Here is a 24,666-nt window from a genome sequence, read left to right on the forward strand (position 1 = left end):
GTTATCTCTTTATTTTAAAAGCATGTGGTGCTGCTGCAGTGAGATTTCCATGCCAGCACCATGTTTCAGATTCCATCTCTCTGATAACTGAAGGATGCAATGTAACTTGATTTTACATAATAAGCTGCAGATGGCATGTCTTTCTTAAGCACTCCGGAGGAAATACAAGGAAACAAGATCAGATAAATGGTCATTGTTAGAGAGCATGCTCTGCAGGAATTACGTCAGAAGCCATGGGTTGTGGTTTTAGGGATTGACGTTGATTTTCTTTTTTTTTTTCTTTGGACAGAGCCAGCCTAGCTGTTTCCTCTGTTTCCAGCCCTATGCTAAACTAAGCTAATAACCTCATGCCTAGCTTCATAATTAGTGTAAATATCTTGATATATTCTTTTAAATATAACAATATTCAGCTTCAATTGAAAAAATATCCAAATCGAATCTAGTCTAAATTAAAGCCCTCTCTGAAAGCTGTACTTTGATATCAGAAATATTGTATCTTTGAAGACAAGTAGCCTTCTATTGACGTGAATAGCTCCCTTTTCCTCGCCACTTACACATACTATATATGCAGTTGAGTTAACCAATGCAGTTAAAGTTAAGAAGGTTTTCTCATTCATCAGGAGCAGGGAGAAGTCATTACCCACTGCTGGGGTGTTCACTGGTCTGCTGATGTCTGAACATTCAAAGTAGGTCATCCTCCTGGTACTGGTTTTCCTCTAGGAGGATTGCATGGAAAAGACCAGTGAGAGGAAAAGGCCAAAGTGTGCAGAGCACACAGAGAACTGTCACAACACATGTTTGGTCCTCTACAGGGAATAAACAAATATTGTGGTCTTAGAAGACTTTAGACTCCTTTCCACTGTTTTCCAATATGTAAAGTGGAGCACAGTACACTCCTTAAATCTTCTGCCAGGGTGCACTGCCAAAACCAAAACACTGAGGTATAAAAAAAAATAACTTTCTGACCCCACCCTGCCGCACTTATCATTTAGTGATCTGAACAATCTCTTCCTTCTAAATTAAGTTGCACAAGTACTTACAAAGCAAATCAGCTGGTTTTGTTGTGAAAGGCGAGATGCTGATTCACAAGCTCCGTTATTGTTCCAGTGTAGAGATTTTCAGGTCATTTTTACTGGAACGTATTTCCCATATGTGGACTTTTCTTATTCTGGACATGTGACATGTGCTTCAATTCAAAACATCAGAATTCCTAAATGTGTTTCCTGTTCATAGCTAAAATATTTTGTGCATTATAAACTTCTGTGGAACATCAATATACTGGACATTCTTATTTCCACTGTGGCGTGCCCAGGGTCACACTATAAATATCCTTGTTACTGAGAAATGCAGCAGCCACAGTGAAAACATGGAAGTGGACCAAACGAACACATCTGCCTGTTGTGGTCTCACTCTTCCATTTGTATTTGACAGACATAATGGAAGAGTATGAGCTTCAGAGTGCCTCTTTATGTAATAAGTTCATCATCATGTATTAGCAGTCGTGTGCTGACAAAGTTTGAGCGTGATGTCTTCTCCAGAGCATAGGATCACATTTCACCTCGAAAGCTACGCCTGCAGAAATTTAAGCTGACCCTGCGTTTCTCGAGACGTCCGGTTAATGCAGCCGATATCTGCAAATAATATTAAATAAAACAGACCAACTGTTTGGACATACAGTATATGCCAGGAGTCAATAAAGGCGCTGACGTCTGCCTTTACGTGAGATGCGACGAGGCAATGGGATCCAAAACTGAAACCGCCTCATAACAAAGTGTGATAAAAGTAAAAAGTGACACAGTTTCCCCTGCTGCTTATGTGAACTCATTAACTCACAGGTTACATTCAGGGCACCATCTGTAGATAGGCAGTTGGCAGGTTTCTGAACTGATTATTAATACTTATTGCTTTGTCTCTGTTACTGGAGCAAGAAGTGGTGGGACTTTCCAGCTATAACCACCACATCTGTGTGACCGTACCATAGACTTTATTTAAATAGCACCTTCCATACAGTTTAGTACAATTCAAAGTGCACAGGGGTTGAGATTATTTCAAGCAAACAAACATACTCACCCTTCAAGCTTAATGTCAGTATAACCCACAGAAGTCATCGTCATTTTTTGCTATGCTCAGGTTTCTTGCCATCAGCATCTTCTGGCTGCTCTTTCTCAAAGCAAGAGAGCAATGAGGAATTAAGTTAATCTTTTTCTCCCACAATAATGTATATTTAAACTTGCAATAACTTTTTTTGGCCCACTTTGTGGCAGCGGAAACAAGCTGTAAGCACAACATTGGCATAAAAGTACCTTTTCAAAGGAGCAGTACTAACTGAATACCCCTTCGCTCACCTCTCCCTACCCAGGTGGGTAGTGGAACCTATGTTGGCCTTCTGGTAATGTAAAAATGAGAAAGGCCCCCTCTATAGCCGGTGTTGGTATGGCAATCTTTCTTGTTTAAACATCCAGCAATTTCAGAGCAACATTTATTTGGAGTCTGATGAACTGACCTCGAATATTAATTCTCTTTTAGCTCTGATTTGGTCTCCACCACTCCTGAGGGAAATATCTGTCTCTACAGTAGCTGTTAATGTGACACTATGCTCAAAAGCTACGGTTGTTAACTGTGTCCTCCTCTTTGGCACTGAGCAAGTAGTTCAAAAAACAAAAAACAACTCTATGAGAGTGAATCAAAACAGTAAAGTAGCCACCAGACAGCTAAACCTTGAGCCAAAACTCACTTTTTCAAGGGAAGCTGCCGATTAAGACGATAATTCTCTGGTTCAGCACTACGGGCAACCTCTTTCACATTGTCATTTGATACATTATTAATATAAAACTATTGATTATGTTCACTTAACACTGCTTGATTGAGAGTTTCTCAAATTAAAAGAGAGATGAAAGAGATGGTACTTTTCCACTGTTCAGTGGCAGTTTACTGGATTAAGAGAAACGTTTTCCAATTGCAGAGCTACTCATGAGACACAGCACCTGCCAAACATCAAGACAGATGGAGAAAGTGCTTTCTTACACAGAGACAAAGCAGAGAGAGAAAAGGAGAGTGAGTCATCACAGTATGTGCCCAATCCACCATATGGAAAAAGACATTTACTGTAGACCAAATTGACTGACATTTAGAAGTGTATGAAATCTTTTTTATACATGTTGCCTTCTCTATCACATTTCCCTCTACCCTCATCCAGAGTGACCTTTTTTGAAAAGCTTTTTAAATTAATTCATGAGTTACTGTAAACTGACTGTTATTATTGTAAATTGAACATGTTTGTGTTCTGAGCCGTTGATTGGACACATAGCTTAATTGATTGAAAAAAGAATCAAGAATTATTACTGAAAATAACTATTAGTTGCAGTACTACACTACGTTACTATTTTCTTTAACTTGTCCTTCCCTACTTTGGCCCCCTGTTTCTCTCCAGGAGGTTAGCCTATATGTGTCACAACACAACTGGAGTTCAATTGATGCCATGTGCGCGCCACTTATGACACCACTGCGTGCGTGTGTGTGTGTGTGTGTGTGTGTGTGTGTGTGTGTGTGTGTGTGTGTGTGTGTGTGTGTGTGTGTGTGTGTGTGTGAGAGAGAGAGAGAGAGAGAGAGAGAGAGAGAGAGAGCGAGAGAGAGAGAGAGAGAGAGAGAGAGAGAGAGAGAGAGAGAGAGAGAGAGAGAGAGAGAGAGAGAGAGAGAGAGAGCAAAAACAGTGTGTGCAGCCCTAAGGTCTCACAGGAGTAAACAGGACAGCCACAGCTAATGGTTTTAATGGGTCTTATTAGTGACAATACTCATCCGCTGGTACAAAAATCTATCCTCGAAAACACAAGCATCTGTTGTTGTTGGGGTTTGTGGATGTACAACATGTGATCAACACACATTAGTGCCAGATGTGGGTGCATAACATCTGGTAGTCACACAAGCAAGGCTGAAAAATGAAGGTCTGTGGGGGGTAACGCTTAGCATCAGAGACCAAAGCAAAGAGCCAGGGGGCGAGATGAGATTCTCTCTTCCTCTCCCTCTCTCTGTGTCTTACGCACACGCTGACACAAACACACATCAGCACAAAGTCTGCAACAGTGTGTGCACAAATATGTGATGAAATGGCAACACTCTGGTTTTAGTCTGCACTGTTATAACCACATCATCACAGCGTGATGGACCCATAAAACCACAATCACAGTCCCTCCCTGGGATACAAGCCCCACCTTCCTTCTGAACACACACACTCTGTTTTGTCACTTATTCCACACCAAGTAGGTTATGTGCTCATACAGGTTCTCCTTTAAGAGACAAGTTAAATTATAAGGGAGTATGACTTTTCTTTCCAACGTCCTGGGGAAAAACAAATATGGAACGAATTAGAGAGGGACACTCAAAAAGAGAAAGTGCCGAGGTGTTCCAATACCAAGCATGTGCGTCATCAGATTTTATTAGCTATGACTTAGTGAGCCATCTCTTCGCAATCAGCACAATAAAGAAACAGCTAGGGCATCAAGTAGGGCACCTGGTGTTAGATTGTGTTAGTGCTGCTATCAACTCGATCTCATGTTGTGACTGCTTTGAAAACGATTAAGGTTGATCTCCAAGATACCATTGCAGTGGGTATAGTGTCAGTTTGCTGTCATTGGTAAGTTTTATTGTATTTATTTTTATTTATTTTACATCTGTTTTTTAAATGGATCAGCAGAAGTTGCACTGAATGAATAAGGGAACCTTATTTAAGCTGCTTTAGTCTGCCTACTATAGGGGTGTCAAGATTCACGATTTAACGTTAAAGATGCAACATCAATATGCGGACCCGTGGCCCGGTCAAAAATGTACCTTGAACGGGTCGATGGCCCGATTATGGAGTTCTAAACCGGTGGCTAAGCTTTGCTGCATCTGCACATCTGCTGACTCTCCACTCTGCTCCACTCCGCTCTTGGAAAAGGTAAAAGGTCAATGCTTGACTCGTGAGACTCGCATTGATGAGTATAACATTAGAGTAGTGTTAAGCGTTGCTTTGGTTACTTGAGAGAAAGAACGACATGGCCAACACAGTTTACAGTGCACCATCAAATCTGAATTCTAGCTTGGAAGAAATTTGGATTGTACATATAAGAAGGAAGGGAAAACATTTACAAGGTCTGTAGAACAGTTATACACTACAGCGGCAGCGCGATAAATCTTGAATGAAACTCACCTCAAAAATACTTGGGAATCCCTGGCCTTTTATGAATTACATATTTTTGAAGGTAAGCAGCAGTGCATCTTTAATAGAATTACCTTATTTTGATTTATTATGGAAAATTGTATAATAATGTCTCTATTAAACAAACGGGCAACTGCTTAGGGCCCCAGGCCAGTAGAGGGAGAGCTGATAACCTGATAAACTAAAGCAGTGACAATGCACAAAGTTTGTAATGGCAGAAGGAGACCTGACCTCCTTAAGAGGGCCCCGCCTGACACCACTCACTCCTGTTGCAAGTTTTTTTTTACTCCTGTTGCAAGTGACGTGCATGATTCAGTTTTTTAAACAAACCCATAATAGTGATGAACGCTGGTTCGGGAGGCCCCTGTGAATTTTTGCCTCTGCAAAAGGCAAGCAAACGAGGTCTTTGCTGCTGCGACAGATTTGGACGTTATCACTCTACTGAATGGCCCTAATCAGATAATCTTAATGGGCAAGCAAAACTCTGTTTCCCCAGGTGAAAGTCCCAGTTTATTTTGTATGCTGTGTTTTTTCTTTTAATTATACTCTCTACTTTTCTTGTTCTTCATACTATGTCATCTTAGAGCACGCAGATAAGTAATCCCAACAGAATGGATGATAAACAGAATCACATTTGACTTATGCTACACTTAAAGGACCAGTACCTGTACCACCAAATTACCTCTGTTAAGAATATGAGCAATACATGCTTTTAAGATTGTTTTATGAATATGACTGAATTTTGATTGACAATCAAAAGTGAAAAAAGGGAAGAGAGCAGAAGGATGAAAAAATTAAGAAGTTTAGTTTCATATCAAGCCACTGTAAGTCTCATATCAGTAATGCCCACAATTCCCGAATCACCCACTTGTGTCCGTGGATGAGTTGATGTTTTCATTCAGCGCCCACTCACGCTAAAGCAGTCAGCATCAGTCAAGCAACAGACAATATCATCTGAGCAGTTCTTCTCTCTGAGTCACACCTCTGATCTCTACCTAAATGTCTCTCTGCATCATCTCAGCAGTCCAGAGAGGGTTAGTTTGGCACCACATACACCATATTTTTCTAGATGAGAGCTCTAAGGTCATAAAGCCTGGCGGGGAAGTATCATTTGAGTGTGCTGAAGTGTCGTGCAGTGTCGTCCATCTGCTCTTACTGAATCTAACTCCTCTGACTTGAGCCATCCAATCGCCCGTATTACTTTGTTTGTTTTCCATTCAAATGTTTTGCGAATCACACCTGGTTTGAATGTGGTTTGACTTGTTTATTAGCAGCCATTTATATTTTATTTATTATTTTCTTGTCAATCTGCTCCTTTTTTACAGCTTCAGGGCACATTTCAGATGTATAAATGATAAATGATCCATACTCATGGTGTTTTATTAGTTCTTCTTATGTTTTTAAATCAGTCTTAGTGCAGCTTAACCTTTTCACTGAGCGATACAAATCCAGCAGCTACTGAGGAGCATTCAGTCACGTGTTAACATGTGCAACTGCATGCATATATTTCTGTGTGTTACTTAATAAAACTGTTTACAAAAAAAACAAAACCCTACACAGAATTAAAACAGAAGTAAGGGTGAATTAGTGCAAGAGAAAGCGGTGATAGTGCTTGTATATGGAGGATAAATAAAGAGTTAAACGATAAACTGGACAGCAGGTAATGACAGAAAATGGGGATAATGGAGAGGAAATAACATAATGGATGAACCAAAGTGGATTTTTCACTAGATATTTTCATAAGTGCACATCAGGTCAAGTCTTCCTATAATATTTGCACTGCCGTTCCTCTAAAAGCAATATTACCATAAACCACACAACAACAAGTGAGGCAAAACAGTTTGTTGACAGGCTCACACTTTCAGGACATTTGGTCATGATGTGCTTATTACAGTAAACACGTTCATGGTGATTAATAGGAGACCAGACAGACAGGGACATCACCATACTGCACAAACACACCAAAACATGCAGAGGTATCTGTTTGTCATGTAGTCAATGTTGGGACTGGATAAAGTTATAAAAGTCTCTGTAATTACTAAAACCTTGAATCCAGGATCACTGTGGCATTAAAGGAAATCTGTTGCCCGCATGGGGTAAAGTGCAGTCAGGCCAAGGACATGTAGCCTAAAGTGGAGACTTAATTGTTTGAATGTGAATGTATGTGTTTATCAGCATACTAGCCCTTGATCCAGCTCTCCATGACCTTGAATACCAATAAGCTGATACAGAGGATGAGTGGATGGATGGATGGATGGATGGATGGAGGGATGGATGATGGATGGATGGATGGATGGATGGAGGGACCTTGTATTTGATAAAAAGATTTTTTTGACTGGATTTCCAACTCATCTGAGTTTGTACCTGCAGACAGGATTTTTTAGAACGACTGTGCTCATGAGTCGAAGTCACACATTTAGATTTTATTTTTAACTTAGCCATTCAATCATGGTCCTGACTTATTATTTAAACAGAGCAGCTAATTCACGAAAATTCAACAACCACTTATAGAGTGCTGCAAGGATGTCATATTTTTGTAGGCCAACCGAGAAGTTAGCATAACCGTGGTTACCCTGATAAAAAGCCAATGGGATTTCCAAGTTAAATCATAGTCAGACGATAGTGGGTGTGTTCTGTTATTGCATTCGGTCAATGCACTCCACCTCATTTGCTCTCCACAAGGACTGTTGACTACTACTTCTTCTACTTGGACTATAAACAGAACCCAAATCTTGTCCTGTTGCCTACAGATTCTACATTAATATGCAGAATCTGTTTAAGCTCATGGTGTTTATTCACTGTGACAACCTCTGTAATCTTGTTTAACCACTTGTTAGCAACTTCCTTTTTTAAGACACGTAAAAGCTTCAAATTTGACAATGATTCACGATATTGTCTTTTTTGTCCTAGTATTACTAAATGCAACCATGATATGAAGCATTCATGGAGAAATTCTAAATCCTTTATGAATTTATTTTGTCAGTTTAAAAAGAATCATACTGAAGGAAAAGTTTAACTCTCGTCAAGAAAGCAAATAGGTGTATTTCCCCCCCAAATTTGAGGATATGTATTGTGGAGCCAGCCTAAAAAGATAAACACCATGTCTAACTTTTTAACAGCATAATGTGCCCTCTAGGTTGCTAAACACCACAAATTCCCAGAAGCAGATACTGAGGACAAGAGCTGAGTGTCCTTAATGGTAAGTACAGCCTAAAATGTGACCATGAACATCAACTGGAGCAGCATGGGGTTAAACAATCACTTACACTTTTAGCTCCTGTGTAAATCTAACCTTAGCGGTCCAACTGAGCAAACAACATGGCACAAAAGCCCTTCATCTCCATGGCGATCTCTGTGATCATAGTCTCACCTTTGCCAATAAATCAAATGGTCAAAGTGGCAGCAAAATGCTCCGCTGCTTCATGACCGTGGCTGTTAGCTCTGACACACATTGAAAAACCTGAGTCGTTACCTCTGAGAATCAAGCAGTGGACTGGTCAGTTTTTACCCGAGGCTCGTCTGAAATGTGTCTGTGGCCGGAGCACCTGACTTTAAATCACTGTCTTTTAGTGAAGCCTCAGATACTGCAGTGTGAACCTAAGGGTCTCAGAAAAATAGCCTCTTTTGAATTAATGCACAGAACTGTAATACATTAGAAAAAGGATCTACTGTAGGAAGAAATGTTTTAATCCAGATATAAAACAGTCTATATGTACACCAGTTACTTCAGTCCTATATTGGGGAAAGTAATACTGTTGTTTTCTGATATCAAAGCAGGGCAGAAAGCTCAAGTTGGACTAGATTACATATAGAGCTTCAATAAAAACTCTAAAAGCTGTGAAACATTTTGCTCATAGAAATAGAAATTGAATTTCAATTCTATTCTATGAATTGTATTTGCGTGATCTTCTTTTATACATATTTAGTGAGCATTGTTGGAGGGTTTTCATTGCTAACGACTGCTTCTCTGTAATTGTTGTCCATACAAGAAATACCTTGGTGCTTTAGAGGGATTGATAGACCTATTTTTAACCTTTGAAGAGAGCCAGGCTCGCTGTTCCCCCCGGCTTCCTCTTAATGCTAAGCTAGGCTAAACACTTCCTGACTCCAGCTCTGTACATACACACACTGATCTAAAAGATTTTCTCACCACACTCTTGGTGTAGGCCAACAAACAAACACCACAAAAAGCTTGATGCACTGAATGAACGATTTAAGATAAGCTTGTAAATCTGATAATACAACGCAAGGTTGAAAAACTGTGGCTTCCTCAGTTCCTAATTCCCTGCAGCTGTTCACCTGTGACTCCCTTTATATGTAAGCTCTGTGAAAACTGTGATTACCTGCATATGCCCTCAGGTGCACAGGTGAAGATTAGCAACAGCAATATTTACACTCTTACCACACACAATATATCATACACATTAAAATTGGCACACATGGAAAGAAAAATAAACAAATTCCCAAAATGACTTCTTCTGACATGAGGAAACGGTACAAAACTATCATGATCTCATGGTGCCTGCCCGACAATCAAACTTGAAACCAACTTCATGGGGGCGCAGTAACAATGTAGAGAGCAGTAACAAAGAGTTCAACTGTTTCAACCAGTCAGAAGACATAAAGACTGAAGAGAAACACAAGGTTGAGCCTACAGCGTTTGTTTCACTTCACAGACAAATGGAAATGCAACAACAACTCCGGTGACTCAGTACTAAAACAATAATCAAGCTCACGATGTTGTAATTTTCAAATCAGTTGTGACTCGTTATGGGCAGATGGTCACGTCACAGCTTTTGTTCCGTGTCTAATGATATGTGGTAATATCATATTTAGAGAAATGACTCACCAACTGCTCCACATCAGCAGACCTCCAGAAGTACACCTTGGGAAATCAAGTTTGCCAGCAGATATCCTTAATATTTGTAGTAACAGACAGAAAGCTTTATGAGGAACAGTTTTGTCTCTGGGCATGAGGGGCTATTTCTGATCCACGGTGTCAGAATACACACCGACCTCGCAACACCACACACAAGCCAAGATGCATTTGTGAGTTTGCACTAATCTATGTATCTGCAGGTGTGTATGCACTAGAAGTGAAGGTGGGGATTATAGTTTACTGTAAATAAAAGCCATCTCTATTTTTGTGTGCATGTACTGTATATGAACTGGATGTGTATATTTGTAGCTGTTGGCAGAAAGGGATTTCACTGAGCCTCAGATAAACACGAGCATGGTGACAAGTATACCCTTCTGTCAGTGGTCGCCTCAAATTTTCCTCTCTATTTGAGGTACAGAGGGGTCTTCTGTGTGCCTGTGTGTGTCTGTGTGTGTTTGTGTGAGTGTGAACCATATGTGACGAATGATATTTGATCCCATAATCCCTCTGACGCACTCCAGCCAGGAGCTGCCTTTGGGTTCCATTGCCTCGCCATTTACCGCAACCCCTGATCTGGGCCACAGTGAACCAGACCAGGCCAAACAACAGGCTTTATGCTGCCCTATCAGTGAGAAGAAAAAAAAACTCTATAACTGGATATCATGCTGTGGCACGAGTGACATTACGACAGATGTGAAACACAAAGCTTCTATAATCATTCTTTTTTTATGTAAATACATATTTATGTATATATTGAAGTTGCTTGATGAACAAACAGAGAATTATAAGCCGACTCTGCAGTTGCCTTCAGCTCTGCAGAACATTTCAGCATCTTGGAGTTCATTATTTGGCTTCTCTTTCAGTGCTCCCATAATGTTGTTTTCAGGCAGCTGTTTTCATGTATCTGGTTTCACCAAAAAAAAAAAAACACTACTCGCTGAGTAACAAACAGACATGTTGACAGAGTTGGTGAGACCACAACAGAGCTAAAAGAGAGTGATTAGACCTTTTCAAAGATGTTAACATAAGTATTCTAAATGTGTCCTAGTTTATTTCCTATTGCAGTGTATGTGAATGACATTCAATTCAATTTTATTTATAGTGTCAAATCATAACCAAAGTTATCTCAGGACACTTTACAGAGTAGGCATAGACCCAGCAATTCCCCCATAGAGTGACATCATCTGACAGGAAGTAAACAAGGACCAAGGCTGTTGCCTAGCAATGGAATTCCGTTGACAAAGGTCTATTGGAGTCCAATTTATCATGTGGCCAGATATTAGCCTCGCATGACCTGGTCTTGCGAGCTCCATTGTATTTTACTCGCAGATCAGTCTGGTAACTTGCGGCAGAGAAAATTTGGAGAAGGTTGCCAAAGCAACCGAATCGATCAGTGTTGGTTTTGAGGCAGCTTGAAGTGTGACCCAACGAGAAGCGACTGTTCAGTGTAAACAACATAGCGGCTTCCACGGATGAGATGAGCGCCTCTTTCTCTTGGATCTCTCTGTTGGAATATGGACCGGGCACCTGAAATTGTGCCTTTTACACTCACGCTACACAAACGGCAAATATCCTTTACAGAAATGTTGTTTACTTTGCCTCGATGCTCTTTTAGTACGTCATAAGTAAGAGATTAATCATAACTCAAGATTAAACCTATTATGCAATCTAGACATTTACCGTGTCTTGATTCAAAAAAATGAATCCAGAAGTAGCGAAGAAGCAAATAGCAACAAACCCCAACAACAGCCATTCTATTTTAATGGGCCTGTAAAATGTATATTCATAGTGCCTTTGTTACTTTCCGTCACAGCTGCAGTTACATTTAACACAAGCTTGTGAAGTGACAGAGCCAAAGGGGACGCCACTATTTTTAAACTGCCAGTAAGGTACCAAAACTCTCTGACAACAGCAGAAAGTTGACCGGCATGAAACCTGAAGTGGTTTGAAAACACGATAAAATAATTTAAACAATTTCAAATAACATCATCACAAGCACTTTACTGATGCCAAAAAACTCATTGATATACAGTATATAAAAGTTTATGCTTAAATACATACTGTACTCTGTAGCACGTCAGAAGTAATCAGGAATAAGTCGTTTTCAACATTCTGCTGCTATCTAATTGATCATTTGGCACAAAAATAATATTCTCATCATACTCTGCTTCAAGAACTTCATATTCAGAGCTACTGTCATACAAACCCTATCATATGAATTAAAGTGCTGCTCTGTAGTCAGCCTGACACACATCATTATGCACACTAACAAAAAGAGACTTCTTCATCCACCCAGCACATACACGGCAAACAGGACACTTTAAAAGTTTCAGAGACTTCTAACATTATAAAAACATCCTTTTGATCCTTTGAAGTAGAGAAGGGACGTCCTTGCTTCCTGTTTATAAATGCCAATCCTTCAGATAGAAACCCATGGGTGAAAAATTCAGTGAATTTTAATTTGAATAACAAGTTGCAGTAGTCATATGATCATCTTTAAATCAATTGAGGAGCTTCGGGGGGAAAAAACAGGTCTTTTCTAAGTCAATGGGATCTCGAGGAGGTCATTCATGATTTAACATAATATTGGTTAGATTATTGTAATTTGTGGTATTCCAGGTTAAAAAAAACAACTCTGACACCTTCAGATACAAAACTCAGCTGCTCAGATTTTAACAATTTTCTAGAAGATGAGATTATATCAACACTGTTTTAGCCTCTTTTCACTGGTTACCAGTACTTTTTAGAATTCATTTTAACATTTTAGTAATTACTTTTAAAGTGCTTCATGTGGCTCAAACTTACTTTGCTGAATTGCAGATCTGAGGTTTTTCCAACATGTCTCTCCTGTTTTTTCATTATTATTACTGTTTTTATGTCATATTATTTGGGGGATTTTCTACCATTTTAATTTTGCATTTATTTTAATCACAGTCTTAAATAAATCATGTTTCCAACGTGCAAATACTGTATATACCATAATAATTGCACTTACTGTTGTGAATACTTGTATTCCAGTAAGAGGTAAGTAAAAAAAGACTTGCTTTTTGGGGATGTCACTCATCACCAAAGGTTTAAACTTTACATATCGGTAAATCAGCTCATTGTTGCTTGTTCTCATCTGTGAAAGAGCAGGAAATACCCAAGGCAATGTTGAAACAAAATCAAATGTTGTTTCCTGTGTGAAATCTGCACACCCACCCAGATATCTGTGTCTTGGCATGCAGAATACACATGTAGTTAGATATTTGAGATATTTTACTCATTTTAATGCAGGTCTGTGTCATGGCAATGTGGGCATTGTGTTCAGATGAATGGTGTTTGGGCCATCTCAGTACAATAAGTAAACTTTAATGGCTGAACAAATGTAAGCACTTTACTGTATCAGAGACATATTTAACTACATTTAAAGGCCGAGGAAGTCTGTTAAATTGTGTGTAAATATATTCTAATAGTCGGTGATTTGGCACACAGGGAGCAGCAGTTATCAAATGATTTTCTCATAAAACAGACCAAATGAAACCCTTCATCTTCATCAGGAGATATAAAGCACATGCCTTTAATTCATGATATGCAAACTATCTCTCTCTCAAAAAGGATTGGTTTTGTTGGTCAACAGCCCCCATCAGCCCCAAGCATCTCTACCCAAACATTCGCTCCACACATGCTCCATTTACAATATCAGAAGCCCACCAACCACTAAATAACCTTGAGAATGACATGAGTGCATCTGCATTGACATTTCCATCTGGGATGGCTGCATTTAAATAATGAGGCAACTGGGCTGTATTTTGGTGATAATGGTCATGGACAAATTCATACAACATCACCAGGTCATGCCTCAGTATGTGGAGGCCAGAGAACACTTAAAACATATGTACATGTAGTGAACTTTACAGGCGTGTCTCCTGATCCACATAATGAGAATTATAACTAGAAGCCATGCTTGCGATGTAGCTCTATAGGGAGGGCGACGTTGGTCAGTTGGTCAGTTGGTCCATGACTTTGGTGACTCCCTGATTATTCATTTAGCGCCACCAGCCGGGCCACCAGTGAGTCAAAGTTTCCGCTTGTCCAGTTTAATATCTCATCATCTACTTGATGGCTTGGCCCAAACTTTGGTCCAGACACTCATTGTTGCAACACAATGTGCCACCTGACTTTTCTTACAGCCCCACCACTATGAGGTTTACATTGTTGGCTTTGAGTGAAATATCTCGACAGCTGCCATAAAATTTGGTGCAGACATTAATGTTCTGCAGTTAAGAAATCCTTATGACTTGGGTGAACACCTAACTTTTCATCTAGCTCCATCATCGGGTAAGGGGAATGTCTCTAACGGCACTGTAGTGGGACTTTATGCCTAAAGAAAGTTTATTTGTGAAATCACAACCATACCATACCATATCCCGACTGCTCATTTCTACGAGCTGAGTGCATTTCTTTGTAGTGTTTTAATATTTTCACAGTATTTCTATAGCACTTCAACATGCTTTGTAATAAAAAACATAAGGAAAACTCACTCAAAACTCTATATAAGGTGTCTGTTTTTGATGTTTTGAACATTACGGGTTTATACGGAGTATATTCTCTATATTTACTTTTGATACAAAGCTCTGTCTCCACCACATACACTATAAAAGAATCTCATTCAGTGAACTTTATACCAGCTGATTTCCAACCGTAATGAATTAATCATTATTGATTAATTCATTAGCTATGTTTTGCACACAACACAAAAGAGCAGTAACTGTAGAAAGCCATACCCAAAACTTTCCATTTCAAACAAATTAACCATCCAAAAATCTATGTGCACAGTGTTATTTTAATGACTACTCACTGGAGAGGCCATGTGAGAGCATGTTGTTGTTTTGAATGTTCCCAAAAAGTCTGGGGGAGTAGCCTCTCTGGAGACAAGATACTTTCCCAGCCAACCAGTGGCCTTCAGATAACAACAGCACATAGTGTGTTTGTACAGCAACTCTAAAGTTAAAGTTAGCTCGTTAAAAAACAAACAAAAAAAAAACCCTAAAAGATTTTGATGTTCTTAAGCACAGTAGCACATTCAGACCATAGATTCAGACACACCCAGTTTCACAGGCACACAGTGACCTACAGTCTGTCGCAGCAGGTTCCAGCATACAGTCTTTTATCAAGTGACCAGTGAAGAAGCACTTGGAGTGTTAAGTGCCTACATGGGTAAATTGACAGTAGTGCTTGACAGAATGACATGCATCATTGATTCAGTTTCCATCTTCACCACTTCACTTCTCTAAGGCAACAGCTTTGATGTATAAAACAATGTTGTCTCGGTAGAATGTCATCTGATATTTTGTGAAGGCAGGCTGCAACGTGACCAAGTGAACCTTGAATTTATTCAAAACACTACCTCTTTCAGAGCATGTCAGTCTGTAGCTAGGCTTTAAATATGACCTTTTTTTATAAATTCAGGCGATTAAGTCTAATTGACTTAATCGCAGGACGAAATTATGTTTTTTATAGCTTTTCCTTCCCTGTTCTTACATGGTTATATATGAAGGGTTTAATTTGTATATATTGTTATGACTGTGATAATTAGCCACAGTTCCTCATATACCACTATATATATATATATATATATATTGCTTACAACACTATCAATCAATAAATAAGTAAAATCGTAAATATATTGATTGTAAATAGTAGTTTATCAGTCCACTTCTTTTTAAAGTCAGCAGTCTAATGTTTAGTATGCTCTTGTTCCCATGAGATGATAAGTTATATATTCAGAATGTGAGAAACATGTGGTTTATTTATGTTTAAAAAAAAGTAATTGTCCCAGTGGATATTCTTGTATTGAAGTCAACTGAGAATCAAGTTTTCTTTCTCACTTAAGCAGTTAGTAGCTGCAGCGCCTTTAACCCTTCATCTACATTGACATTTACACTCATCTTAGCCCAAATGACGTCCATCCCCCCGCTGGTATCAATATATCTATTCAAACTCTCTTTGTGTGTGTGTGTGTGTGTGTGTGTGTGTGTGTGTGTGTGTGTGTGTGTGTGTGTGTGTGTGTGTGTGTGTGTGTGTGTGTGTGTGTGTGTGTGTGTGTGTGTGTGTGTGTGTGTGTGTGTGTGTGTGTGTGTGTGTGTGTGTGTGTGTGTGTGTGTGTGTGTGTGTGTGTGTGTGTGTGTGATTAAATTTGTGCCTAATGGTGTAGGATATCACGAAAAATGCTAATGGTATACATCCATCAGAGCTGAATCTGTCTCAGGAAGTGCGTCAGCAGAGCAAGTTAGAAGGGAGGAAAACTAAAGAGTGCAGTAACGTTATGTTACAATGACTCACTGACTTATATTCAGTTACCCTAAATTTCCTCCTGGATAGTCAAACCCTGACACTGCAGTCCCGTTATTCCCGGATCTGAGCCCCAAAGGAAAGTGTATCAACCCCCTAACTGGTCACATATGAGAGGAGATAAAGTTGTGAACAGCAGCATTGTAATGCAGCAGTCTGCTTTCACCATCAGTGGAGAAATGAAATCACTATTTAATGTATATTGTGTCATAGAAAAGAGCAAAGGGGACATTTTTAAAGGGAAAAGGTTTTGTTACATTGACTTCCAGATGAGCGACGTGACATGTTTTCTACTCATGGATGAAATTACTTTCTTGATTAACAGAAAAGCTTAAATGACTGCTGTAAACCCACTCAGGTGCAGAAGTCTACTTTCTCTCGGAACACCTACAATATGATGAAGGACTATTGTGCAGTTTTTGTCCAACAACGCCAAAATAAACTGCCTATTACAGGTTAATGTACAATTTTGAGGTCACATTTCCATCTTGTGCTACGTTATACTGTTTGACAGTTAAGTTCACAGTTATTTAAAGATTTACATTAAAACATATAAGCTTATTACATACATTACATTATATTGTAAATTATTAAATTTATCCTTTTTCCTATGATCATATCTGTTGTGTCTGGTTGGGGCCATTTGTCTTGTTTCAGATGTCCATAGTGTGATTTACCCTCTAATACTGTAGGTCAATTTACCCAGTGTTCAAAATATGAATATACAAATGTATATCAGAATTGTCTTTGGGACCACACAAACATTGATGCATCTGACAATCTAATAATGTGATGATCATTTATCAGTTATAGGGACTATTTTTCTGCAGGGCCAGTTTATTTTGCTCATAATACTTCTGTATTTTTACATAATGGATTATGTAGAGTTTTACTTTGATCCTTAAATAATATTTTGCTGATAATACTTCTGTGCGTTTACTTAATGTACTTTTACTTCTGTACTTTACTTAGAGTAGAGGACTTTTACTTGTAATGGGGTAACCTCTGATCACCCACACGTGTTTTCAGTTATTTTGGATAAGACTTCTGCTCAGGTCGAAGCAGGGCAGGAGCATTAATTGGGATATATTAGGTCACAAATCTGCATCTATCAATAAGAATAATGAACTTTGTCCTACCCTGACAGATGCCAATCAATTAAAAGCTATACAAGCCCCCACAGACCTTGGTGGAAAAACACCTGTGTTGGTTTTCAAAAGCTTTATGAGGTAAATAAAATGATCTCTGTACCCTTTCTGTCACTGGGCACGCAGCAGTGGTGTAGTAAATGTGCTGCTATGCTGCTACCCTCTAGTGATCAAAAAGGAGAATCACTACGAGACACAAATCACCTTTTGAATGCTGCTTTCTGTTTCCTGTTTACTATTTATTTCTGTGCACTGCACTTGATCATTATGTACATCCTGTAATGGTAAACAGATCTGAAAAGGAACACATGGACAGAGTTTTTACACAGTTTAGTAATACTTGAACAGCAGACAGGCAAACACATGACGTACAGTAGTCTGTATCCAAATCTGATCACTTCCATACATACCACAACTTCAAACAACACACATCCATTGAGTACAATATAGAGGTTAGCTTTTTAACATAGCTGTAAGATTGCAGATAGAGAATTCAGTCAGCGAGGGGGAGTTTATAGGGGTTGTTTCACATGAAGGTCCTCAGTGTAAATAGATCACAAAAGCACATACTACACCCTTCCTGTGTCTGGTAAATCACCAATGAAAGCATCGGCCTCTAGATCAGAGTTCAACATTTTGGACTCAGAGTCAGAGCAACTTCAGTCACGACTGCTCTGTTATGTGACCCATTCTGGGTCCCAAACCAGTTGAAGAAACAGCGCTTTATAGCAGTCATAGTCTTTTTATACTGGTCAGAATTCAGTCAACATCTTCAACCCAGATGAACAGTGAATGATGAAGTGAACAAAGGGAAACTAACAAGGATGAAAGAAAAACAAAGAAAATGTTCCAATTCCTCATCTGCATCTCCAAAACAGAGATATAGCATGACAGTGGGAATGATATAGAGAACAGTTCAAGAACATGTAAGGGCAAATATTCAGGCTCAATGTGCATGTGTGAAAATTTAACTTAAACACAGTTTTGATAACAGATGCCAGAAAGATGCTCTTTAGTGTTTACAGTAGCACTCTGTGTGAAACAAAGCTGAAAGGGAATGATATTATCCAGATCATATTAGTGTCATTGAGAACTGCTTCTGTTTCCACTTGCCAATAAGTAAATACATATATTTTCTTTGGAAGTAGATAATTAATTATATAACAATCAATGTCCATCATACTGAAGGAACATCACATCAGCATATTAATGAAATGATATGAAGAATATTGAAATCTGTTCTGGATTCAAACTACTAGAAACCTGCAACATGCACAGCAATGTGTGTTGTACCTTACTTTTGATATGAAATGGTGTCAGTATAACTCATTCAGAGGAAAACCTAAACAAAATTGTCAGTGCTGTGACAGAAATGTCTCTCAAATGTAAATAAATTACATAAAGTTGTAATTTAAAAAAACGTGTTGCAATCACTGCAAATTAGTGTTTTGTAAAGGCAGCATATATACAGTATGTAGGATCTGAGTGAAATGAGGAATTAGAGATATGAAGAAGTGAGAGACAGTACATTTTCCATCTCTGCAAAATCAACCCATGACTCTTTTTGCATTGTAGAAAGTTTGTGGTGCCACATCTGTTGTTTGGAAAATGTGATTGCAGACTAAAAAAGGACACACACAATAATTGTGAAATACCTACAAATTATTCCTGTTTTGCTAGCTGTCAGCCAGTCGAGAGTTCAATATAATGGTGTAAAATATCCCGACCATGTCCTTTATGTACATTAGCTGATGACGTGCAGTTTATTTAAACCATAATAAAGCAGCAGGTCTGATACACAAAACAACAAAATGAAAATGAACAAAAAATGAACGAATAAATAAATAACAATGGCTTTCCTTCAAAGATGCACGAGTAAAGTTTGTGCTTTCACAGAGCTCCCTTGCAAAAATACATACTGTAAGAGTGAGTGCGTACGAGGCCTCGAGGTGCTTCATGTAAGGAACTGTACATGTGCTAATCCTAAAATACAGTATACAATCCTCAGTTCCCTGCAAACATGGAAACACACAAGGCTTGATTACAGCAGACACACCAATAATAATCACCCCCCCTACAGTACAAAGAACTTTTTGTTAATGATGTGAATATTAAGTCAGGAACTGAAATTGTAGCAGCCCTGTTTATATTTTAGCTCCCCATATTTTTTTACTTATCAATTATCCTCAGCAGACTGAATAAATAAGGCTACTGGATAGGGCCAACCTGTAAGCAGAGTTACAGCAAACATCTGTAGAAGCAGTTTGCTTTCATCCTGTTTGCATTTTCATAACACTTTTTAAATCCGATAGATGGAAAACAGGTCACGTATTATAACTTGACACCATTGTTCTGTCCTTCTAAGAACATTTAATTTCATGAAAAAATGTGGATTTGTTGACCAAAGTGATCATGGATCTGATTGCTCTTAAATGCTGTTGTGTCTTACAGACGATCTGGCTCTCTGAATCCCTTATTTAGGTCAGTCTGTGAAATGTGTGTTCAGTTGACTCTGATGTGTTTTTCTCTTATCTCGTGTGTCCGTCATTGCTTGCTCTCTTTTGATCAGTCTCCTCCGAATCAAGTGGTTTTTTTTCTAGACGTCCCGGTGACTCTGCTTTGATTGGTGGGTTGGTTTCAGGGCAAAGGACACTCAACAAGGAAGGGCAATGTTGTATCACATACATACCTGTACAGTAGGTGGGTACATTTGAGCTACTGTTCAGTTACACTGTTAGTCACTGTAGTCGTTTGCAGTAGTCTTTGCAGATCAACTGGATGTTCTGTGTTTGTGTGTGGTGAGAGGAGAAGAACGGGTCGAAGCACAGTTATAAAGGCAGATGTAGTAGGGTTCGGCTGTAATATGTTGACCAGAGGTGGGGACATTTTCACCATACACAATTCCTCTCACTGATTATTCAGTAGAGGGGTTTTTGTCCTTGGCTGTCAAATTCTGACCAGGCGTCATTTAGTTCCATGAAAATCATCTTGGCATATTGTTCATAGGGTTGCCCTGTTGCCTGTGAGGGAAGAGAGAAAAAGAAGTCAAACCCACAGGAAAATCCCCTGAAAGCATGTTCCACTTTCAGCCATATTCATCTCTGTCTGTCTTTCTGTCTGTCCTTAGCATATCTCGAGAACCATTAACCCAATCACTAGGCGGTTGTATTGATGGGGATCAAAGGTTTTAGAATTTGGTGCAATTCAACCAGATGGTGGCACTATGATAACAAACTTTACATTTTGATCTGCAACTTTTGAACCATTAATGTTTTTTTCTGTATTCTTTGGGTCCAGACAAATCTATCCATATACTGTAGGCCACACTCAAGGCTAATTACACAGGACATGTGTAGTTATGATGACTGAGTGGCCATGATACTGTATATTTGGTGCTGTTTGGTAGGTAGCGCTGAAGCAGCATCATCTAACTATAAATGAAGGAATCTCTGTGTGTACAGTATGTATACATGACTGTCCTTTGCATATCTAGGGAACTTTCCATCCAATCGACTCCACAGTTGGCAGGTGTGTCTGTGGCGACATTCCCTCCCTAGATGTAAATAGGCCGCCATGTTGGTAACACTGCTGACGGCGGTTGGTCTCCCGGCCCAGATCATCACTGTGTTCACTTGTAATCGGAAATCGGGAACATCCAACTTCTGAGTCAGGCTTGTAGTAAGGGCAGAAGTGTAATAGGAACATGTGTGTGTGTATGGATTTAAGGGGTAACATATTGGGGACGGACCGGAAGTAGAGAGGTGAATGTATTTCAATAAAGTTTACAAAAATACTGGGAGGTTGGAAGTACAGGATGTGCATGCATCTCTGTATATACTGTGTAGTATACAGTATGTGTGTATGCCATGTTTTCATGAGCCCTTATATGCATTTACTTTTTGAAATAAATGTGCTCAGGTTCTTGTGGGCTTCATGATATCTGACATTTAGCAGCCTCTAAGTCTGCCCTGTTTTGATTATTTAAATCCTGCCGTCTTGTAACAATTGATCTATGGGTATTGATTCACTCACTAGACCCCTGTGATTGGGTACATTTTGGGTTGTACCTACACTCTTGTTCTGATAAAAGAGAGGAGGAATAGAGGGGTGAGAAGTGTTTTCTCCTTGCCTGCATGCCGGTCGTGTCTACCTGACATCTCACAACAGATCTTAGAGCTTAACCTGAATCCACTATCCAGTATTCCTGACAGTAAAAAGAAAAAGGTGAGTTGATTTTACCAGCTGCTGTTATGATTTCCTTTCCATTAGTTAAGACAGTGAGGAACCTAGGTGTGTTGTGCTGTGTTGTGCTGCTGTGAGTCATGTACTGACTACTGTATATACACAGGTACAAACTGCCATCCAGACTCCTGAACATGTCAGCTAGAGCCTCGTGACTCTGTGAAGATCCAGAGGTAGATTTTGTGGATTCATTGTAACAATGCCCCTGATCCTGCACCTTCTAACACTGATCTTGATGAAGTCGACCATGGGAGCTCCACAGGTCGAGAAAGCACCGGACATAAAAGTAGAAAATATCAATATATTTCTGACTATGGCATGGCAAGTAGCCAACCACATTCACCATAATTCCAGCTGTTACGTCTGTGGCCTGATGCCGTACACAGCTGAAGATGGTTTACCTCTGATGGCGTTACCAGCTTCTGACTGTGACACCTGCCACCTGATGCATATTCCCTTTTCTCAGTCTTACTCTCACTCCGATTGTTCCAGTCTCTCCAAAATGAGACCACTAAACTGTAGTAGACGACATGCAAACTGCGACAGATGTCTCAAAACTCCCAAACCTGTTCCCGTCCAGCTCATCCCTCAGAAGTTCCCTTGGTGTCTCCAGAATGACGGAGAGACACCTGTCGGGCAATCAGACTGCCTTCGTACATTCAAATGGGACCCAAAACATTCCAATATTGAATTGAAACCTCTGAAATCTGAGCCTAAGCACTGCTTGGAAACAGCAGGTCAGGCTCGTTTCAGTGCTCTAGCTCACCGCACTGCTACCTGCTCCATCTCCTCTCCTGTGGGAATGTACTGGATATGTGGAAACCTTGCATACCCGTATCTTCCTGTGGATTACAAAGGACGCTGCGGTTTGGCGTATGTCATTCCGGCCATGAGAGTGGCTCACACCCTGCCCAAGAAACCTCTTACACGAGTACGACGTGGACTTTCAGATATCTTCGGGACTCATCATCAATCAAATTTCAAGAACGTACTCGGCCCCCTTCTTCCTTTTTACGGAATCATGTCTTCCTTAGATCAAATCGCCGATCTGTCACATGCAATAGAAGTTATAGCTAATGAAACTGGTAGGGCTCTCATGCTTCTGTCGAGTGAACTTGCCTCTGTCAGACTTCTCGCTTTACAGAACAGAGCAGCTTTGGATTTTCTTTTAGCAGCCCGAGGAGGAACTTGTGCTGTTATTGGTTCTGAATGTTGCACATTTGTGCCTGACTATAATACTACGATTAGTGATATAATTAATCACCTTCATGATACTGCAAACTCTGTTCATCAGGATAATAGTTCTTTATTTGAGTGGTTGAAAACTTCTTTTGGTTCAATGAGTTATCGCATTGTTGAAGTGATGATTATTTTGGCTGCTTTCCTTGTATTACTATCTTTCTTAATATCATGTGTGAAAAAGCTCATCTTCAATATAAGTTTGTAAAAAAAACAACTATCGATCATCCTAGACTAGCATTTGCCTTTTAACTTTGCCAATATCACTAATCCTTAGATGTTATGTGTTATCTGATCTGAGTCTATCAGCACGCCAAGGTTTCCGACTTCGTCATTAGTTTTGAAAGACAGTGACTCAAGGTGTTTACTGACAGCAACCCTCCTTATTGCCAAAAACAATGATCTCAGTTTTTCATGATTTAACTGAAGGAAATTTTGGTTCATCCAATTTTTGACTTGCTCTAAACAGTGACATTATCACTCTATTGGACTGCAGTCATCTGGAGACAGTACAAGATCAATCTGGTTGTCATCTGCATAACTATGATAGTTGACATTAGAATTCTGCAGAATTTGACTCAAAGGCAGCATATATAAGTTGAACAGAAGGGGTCCAAGGACTAGATTTAACCCTCCTTTAATAACTAATTAAAAGCAATAGTTTCTGACCAGACTTTCTGCTCTTGAAATTGCTTCTCTAGAGCACAGTACATAGATCTCTGTTGTTGTATATACTGTACTTATTGTGATGCTTTCATTTTGTCTATTTTCTAGTTTTAATGTTAATGTTTCAATAAAAAATTGGACTTGCCTCCTGTTGCTTCGTAAGGGAGGTCACTACGTAGATTAACAAATTGTACACATAAAGTATTAACTGTTTCCTTATTTATATAAACTACTGTGCAAGTTTAGTTGGTCCAAAGAGAAGGGTTACCACTAATACTTCTCTACATATGGGGTCTTAATAATAAAAGAACGGAAGAAACTATATCAAAAAGTGAGTAAATAAAGCCCAAGTCCACCAGTAATTATGAGCCTCACCTTATCTGGGTGTACGACCAGGACAGCTTTGCGGTAGACCTTCTTGACCTGTTCTGGAGTAACCAGGTCAGCCATGCCCACAGGCTTCCAGCGCGTCTCTCCCTCCCACAGCACAGTATGCATGGTGGACAACAGGGCACGGATGTTACGCTCCTTCCCCTCGATCCAGTCCAGAATCTGGGTCAAAAACAGGAGAGGGGGAGTGGGGGGTGCCATTAGCCAGTGATGACTATTTGGAACAGAAGAAGCTACAGCAGAAATGCTTTCAGTGATTTTTGGCTCTGGTGAAATGTTTTTAAAAGCGTAATTAGAGAACCAAAGTTTGCTAATAGGAGACCTACATTTGTCGCTTCATTAATTTTTGGAATGAACAAAAAAGGCTTTAACAGCCAATGGGTTTTGAGTACACTATCCTACTTTTGGGAATCGCTGAATTGCTTCTATTGTGCTGCACTGGACAAACAGATGATAAAAACCCAGTGAACTGATGTCAAACAGTAATTCTACTCAGATGAAGAGATGCAAGAGTCGTGGAACTCCAAAAGCAAATGAAAATAATAGATACAATTTCATTAGTATACAGATGTTAC

At 39.4% G+C, this 24,666-nt stretch overlaps 2 protein-coding genes across 2 annotated transcripts in view; both read right to left on the reverse strand.

Moving 5' to 3' along the window:
• Positions 1-10,130, reverse strand: part of lepr (leptin receptor) — a 41,931-nt gene extending 31,801 nt beyond the window's left edge. Inside the window, exon 1 of the mRNA XM_083911152.1 lies at positions 10,044-10,130. Within this exon, the coding sequence (XP_083767278.1) occupies positions 10,044-10,057 (14 nt within the window). The 5' untranslated portion in view covers positions 10,058-10,130. The remainder of the gene's footprint in view (positions 1-10,043) is intronic.
• Positions 10,131-20,271: 10,141 nt separating this feature from the next.
• Positions 20,272-24,666, reverse strand: part of dnajc6 (DnaJ (Hsp40) homolog, subfamily C, member 6) — a gene marked incomplete at its 5' end in the record, with an annotated part of 33,988 nt that continues 29,593 nt past the window's right edge. Inside the window, 2 exons of the mRNA XM_083911217.1 lie at positions 20,272-20,574; positions 24,077-24,253. Coding sequence (XP_083767343.1) covers positions 20,473-20,574; positions 24,077-24,253 — 279 coding nt within the window. The 3' untranslated portion in view covers positions 20,272-20,472. The remainder of the gene's footprint in view (positions 20,575-24,076; positions 24,254-24,666) is intronic.

This window comes from Echiichthys vipera (genome assembly GCF_963691815.1).
Source record: "Echiichthys vipera genome assembly, chromosome: 3".
Lineage (NCBI taxonomy): Eukaryota > Metazoa > Chordata > Actinopteri > Perciformes > Trachinidae > Echiichthys > Echiichthys vipera.